This window comes from Oratosquilla oratoria, chromosome 5 (genome assembly GCF_046742065.1).
Source record: "Oratosquilla oratoria isolate Oo_2021 chromosome 5, ASM4674206v1, whole genome shotgun sequence".
Lineage (NCBI taxonomy): Eukaryota > Metazoa > Arthropoda > Malacostraca > Stomatopoda > Squillidae > Oratosquilla > Oratosquilla oratoria.
The window spans coordinates 51725689-51731683 of record NC_134781.1 but is presented as its reverse complement, the minus strand read 5'-3'; the positions used below and the strand labels follow the sequence as shown (position 1 = coordinate 51731683).

The window sequence follows — 5995 nt, the reverse complement described above, 5'->3', positions numbered from 1 at the left end:
TCTTTCACTGTAATTTCACCTTCAGCTTACACTCGGGATCTCTTTTCTCTCGTCTCTACATCGTCTCCTGATCCTCTCTCTACACCCTCTCTATATCTTCTCCCTATATCTTCCCTATCTCTTCTCTATAGAACGTCTCAAGAGATCCCGTATCTTACGCTGAGCTACCTTCGTCTGACGTCACTAATTTTTCTAAACCAATCCCCGGTGACTTCTCAAATAAATGTCACTCCTTATGGGCGTGACTTTGAATTCCTGCACCAATAGTTTTTTTCTCCTTCTGCACCTTGCACCAATCCGGAAAGCCATTTCAATGCCACTAGCAAAAATTGTTTACCTCAGCATTAGTCAAACGAAGGTAACCTGCGCTTACAATGTTGTGATTCATAAGCGATTATAAAAACAGTCACCACCGTCGGTGTGTTTACATAGACAAACGTCGCCCTCACCTAGACATAACATTGCCCTCGAGCAGGCGTCGAGTCTGAATTATTCTAATACCCTAGCTCATTTCCATTCGTACACTACCGGCCTCTTACACCACCTATTACCACCTAACAACCACTACGACACTTCTGAATCACACCCCGCCACGTCGCACCATGTTTCATCGAGCCGGCTTCAAACCCTCGAAGCACCTGAGGTTTCGACTGTCTCCTATAAAATGAGGGTTCACCGCCCCATGAGCCAGTCTCAGCTGTAAGCTGAATACACTCGCTTCTAACCTGGTGTTGGTGGACGAGAGACGAAATCGGACTACTCATCATCCCTTCGGTGCTGGTAACGTAGGGCGTTGCGGAAGGAACCAAATTCTCTGTGTACTCAAGTTCTTAATTTGTTCAAGTTCCTAGTAGTCAAGTTGAATAGTGTTAATTTAAGATAAGTCTAATTTAATGTTAAGTTTAATTGTATTTGTTGGGAATGTCAGTTGGTAATAAATATTGTTAAATGTTATTGTATGCTTTAAATTCATTCACTTCGAAATGTTATGTATGTTCCCCCCTTAGACTAACCTTGACGTACGTAACATTTGTGGGGGCCCGACCGGAATCTGACCCGTTGATCGTAATAAGTCATCGTAATCACTCTGATTCTCTCTAATAGTTTGATAATTGTATTTAACTTGAAATTGAAAAATATTTTCACCTGGAACTTGACTTCTCTCCGCAACGTCTCTATACCTTGTGTGCATTTATTGTGAATCCTGCTTGTACCTGCTTTAAATTCTCTATAAATGGCCAAATAGGGGTAGTTAGTACAGTAGGTTGTTCTATTTATTGTTCTTACCGACAGAAGTGGTGTTCTCCCACATACAGCTTGCAATTGTGACTCCTTTTCCTTGCTTACTATAACTTATGTGAATTTACTTTATGCACGATTACGTCGCTGTAACTTGACCAACCCAAATACTCTACTTTTACTTAAACTACAGAGTATACCTATGAATAGGGCCCTTGTTTTACAGTAGTGTGGGCTGCTGTCCCCCTGTTTCCTTTTGGCTTGTTACGAGTAGAACGTACCTTGCAAGAACCTAACTCGGTCTTGCCACTTAAGTTTATGCCAGGTGATAAACTTCATGATACCTGTAAGGCCTTTAGCTTATTCTTGAGTTAACTTGCCAGGCTCTAAGCAGGTTTCACTTATATATGTATATAGAGTACGGAATCTTTTAAATTTAAACCATGGCTAAGCAGAGTGATTTCAAAGCGACTGAGTTTGTGGGTAACCCAGAGATCCAAGAATTCAAAGAGACTAATATTTGTAAGGACGATTTAAAGTATATAGCAAAGACCTTCAATATCTCTTTCAAACCTGACTTAAGGAAAGATGAGCTACGTGCTCTAATTCTAGCTCACTTAGGGGATAAAGAGGTCATAGAAGCTTCACTTTCGTTACAAACTTCAGATCCTAATCTACTACTTGAACTAGAGAAAGTGAAGCTAATGTCTCAACAAATGCAAATAGACTATGAGAGAGAAGAAAGAGAGAAGGAGAGAGAAGAAAGAGAGAAGGAGAGAGAAGAAAGAGAAAAGGAAAGGGCTCATGAACTTCAACTTAAGCAATTAGACATTCAAAACAATGCCAACTCTCCTAAAACTAAGACTGATTTGCTGAAGTATGTCAAGCTTATACCTACATTTCCTGATAGTGATCCTGAGTCTTTCTTTAGGGAATTTGAATCCACAGCTCTACACTTTGAAATTCCTAAACCTGACTGGGTTTGGCTTATTAAACCTAAGCTGTCTGATAAAGCACTTAAAGTATGTAATAATGTGGACGATAACACTAATTATGACGAGGTTAAAGTAGCAATTCTAGCTTCGTACTCAATCAGTACAGAAGGATACAGACAAGCATTTAGGTCACTTAATAAACTTCAGTATCAAACTTACCATGAATTTGCCTCTGAGAAATTAAGGGGTCTTAAGAGGTGGTTAAAGTCAGCCAGTGTTAATACTTTTGATGAACTTGTTAATGTTATAGCATTAGAGGAATTTATAAGAAAGATTCCCTACTCTATCAAAATGCACCTCATCGATAGGGGAGAAAATGACCTGATTAAGGCCGCACAGTTGGCTGATGTGTTTTCCCTGGTCCATCGTTCGCCCACCAGGGAGAGGAGAGTGCTCCAGCATAATGTAAAGTCTAATAGTGGGTTTAAGGATGGTGAGCTGGTAGATCAGAGTAATTTAAAAACAAATCTAACCTGCTCATTTTGTAAAAGACGTGGACACCACATAAAACAATGCCCAGACCCTAAATGTAAAGTGTCACAAACTACTGCTCCCAGCAAACCTGTAGCTGCAATTCTGCCTGTGCCAACCAGTAAAACTGCCGATATCTTTCAGCCTTTCCGTTCACTTGGTGCCGTGTCTCTGGAGGATGGTGGCGAGGTGCACCCCATTCGTATCGTGAGAGATACAGCTGCTGCCCAGACGGTTATACTATATTCATCTGTTCCTGGTATAGACAGCAATTATACCGGCGAAAGTGTGTACCTACATGACTTTAACAGCCAGTTTCCTTTGAGACTAGCTCGGGTGCACCTCAGCTGCGGCATTGTTCAGGGACCTGTAACGGTGGCGGTGAGCGAACAACCTTCCCTTCCTATCCCAGACTGTAGTTTACTTCTTGGTAATGACATAGCTGGTGGACTTGTACAAACTCCTGCTCCTATCATTTTGAGTGACACTCCCTTAACGCATAACCCTACTGATGAGTTAGAGCGAGAACAGCCAAATTTGTTCCCTAGTTGTGCGGTAACCAGATCCCAAAAATTAAAAGACACACCTACACATTCACCCCTTCCTCCTCCAAGTGCTATTCCACAAATATTCACTGAACAGAGTTTATTAGAAGCACAACAGAATGACACTACTCTAACTCCCTTACACTCTAAAGTAGTTCCCAAGGAAGATATTCTACATCCTCCATCATTCTACTATCATGATAACATCCTCATGAGACTTTACAGACCACCGCAATTATCAGATGATGACACCTGGGCAGAATGTCACCAAATTGTATTACCCACCAGCTTGAGAACTCCTATAATGGAAGTAGCTCACCAAGGTCTCTCAGGTCATTTAGGAATAAGGAAGACATATCTTCGCCTTCTGAATGAGTTTTATTGGCCAGGCATGAAAAAAGATGTAGCTGAATTTGTTAAGAATTGCCACCCATGCCAGATTGTTGGGAAACCTAATGAAACTATACCACCATATCCATTGCAGCCTATTAAAGTACCTTTTGAGCCTTTCAGTAAATTAATTATAGACATTGTTGGACCTCTCCCAAAGACAAAGAAAGGCAACCAATACATTCTCACCACACTTTGCCCAACTACAAGATACCCTGATGCTTTTCCTCTTAAGAATATCTCTGCTAAAACTGTTGCTAATACACTCACTAACTTGTTCACGACCTTTGGAATCCCAGAAGAAATCCAATCAGACAGAGGTAGCAATTTTACCAGTGTTCTATTTGCAGAAGTTCTAAAGCTGCTCGGTATTAAACAAACTCTATCAACAGCTTACCATCCTCAGTCGCAGGGGGCCTTGGAACGTTTTCATCAGACTATGAAATCTATGATTAGGAAGTTCTGCTGTGAGGAAGACAGAGATTGGGATGAGGGCCTGCAATTTCTTCTATTTGCCATAAGGGAAACACCATCAGAATCCCTAGGGGTCTCACCTTTTGAGTTGCTCTTTGGACGCAAGGTAAGAGGACCCCTCAAGGTCATCAAAGATCATTTGATCTCCTTACCTTCTACAAAGTTAGTCACGGTAAACAATTACATTACCTCTCTTAAATCTAACTTGGATAAAGTTCGTTCTTTTGCCAAAACTAACCTAGCTCATGCCCAGTCTGTAATGAAGACTAACTTTGACTCAAAAGCCTTGGTCAGAGAGTTCAAAGAGGGGGACTTAGTCCTGGCATACATCCCTATCTCTGGTTCACCTCTTAGCGCTAAATATCATGGACCATACAAAATTTCTAAGAAACTATCAGATTCTAACTATGTAATTTCAACACCCGACCGTCGCAAGGCTACCCAACATATTCATGTGAACCTAATTAAACCATATAAGACTACTAGCCCACTACTAGACTATGAGAAACAAGTGTTAGCGGTGAATACTGTACCTAATGTTATGTCTCATACACCTAATAATGCCATGTACATTAATTTTGACAAGATTTTACCGAACATTGACTCCCATCCTACCGATAATTCGCATATACTTGGTAACCTAGTTCCCTACCTTAGTCATCTCACGAATGAACATGCCAATAATGTAACTGAAATCATTCACAAATATGACTCTCTCTTCAAAGATGTGTCCGGCATCTGCAACATTGCCACTCATGACGTGAAGCTTGTACCTGGATCTTCTCCTATTAGGCACAATCCTTATAGAATCCACCCCCAGAAGCGAGAGCAGATGAGGAGTGAGGTCAACTTCCTGCTCGACCACGGATTGGCCAGCCCGAGTCAATCCCCCTGGGCTTCGCCGTGCCTGCTGGTGCCGAAGGAGGGAGGTCAACTTCGACTGTGTACGGACTATAGGAGAGTCAACTCTATAACTGTTCCTGACGCATATCCATTACCCCGCGTTGACGACCTAATTGACGAGGTGGGAACAGCCCAGTACATTACTAAAATAGATCTAATGAAAGGTTACTATCAGATACCTTTAACAGAAGAGGCTAAATTGATCTCTGCTTTTACAACACCATTTGGCCTCTATCATTATAATGTCATGCCCTTCGGAATGAGGAATAGTCCGGCCACCTTTCAGAGGGCAATGAACTACCTATTGCAAGACTTAAAGGGTGTGGGGGTGTATTTAGATGACATCTTGATTTTTTCTCATGACTGGCAACAACACCTACAACAGGTAGATGCTGTGCTATCCAGATTATGCCAAGCCAACCTGACTGTCAAACTCTCCAAGACCAGCTTTGGAAAGGCTACAGTGACGTATCTTGGACATGAAGTTGGGCAAGGCATCGTTCGACCCAAGACTGCTAACATCTCTGCTGTCATGGAGTACCCTGTTCCCGCTACCCGGAAGGCGCTCATGAGGTTTTTGGGTATGGCAGGGTACTATCGGAGATTCTGCCCGAACTTCGCCGAAGCTGCACTTCCTCTCACCAAGCTGACCAGCGGTTCTGTTCCATACAAGTGGACACAAAATTGTCAAGCCGCGTTCGAACATCTTAAGGCGATGCTTACAAGGGACCCAGTTCTACGGTCACCAGACTTCACTAAACCCTTCGTTCTCCACACCGATGCTAGTGATGTCGCTATTGGAGCTGTACTTCTCCAGGAGAACACAGACACTCTTCACCCAGTGGCCTACTTCTCTGCAAAACTAGACGTCCATCAACTCAACTATTCTACTGTAGAGAAGGAGCTACTGGCTATAGTGGCTGCTATCAAGAAGTTTGAGTGCTACCTTCAACCTAGCATAAAACCTCTCAAAATATA

The 5995-nt window shown here is 42.3% G+C and overlaps 1 protein-coding gene across 1 annotated transcript in view; it reads left to right on the top strand.

Moving 5' to 3' along the window:
* The first annotated feature begins 1682 nt into the window (after positions 1 to 1682).
* The window catches only part of LOC143025798 (uncharacterized), a 4490-nt gene continuing 177 nt past the window's right edge, over positions 1683 to 5995 (top strand). Inside the window, exons 1-3 of the mRNA XM_076185807.1 lie at positions 1683 to 1934; positions 2061 to 5138; positions 5403 to 5995. The exon at positions 5403 to 5995 is cut by the window's right edge and continues 177 nt beyond it. Coding sequence (XP_076041922.1) covers positions 1683 to 1934; positions 2061 to 5138; positions 5403 to 5995 — 3923 coding nt within the window. The remainder of the gene's footprint in view (positions 1935 to 2060; positions 5139 to 5402) is intronic.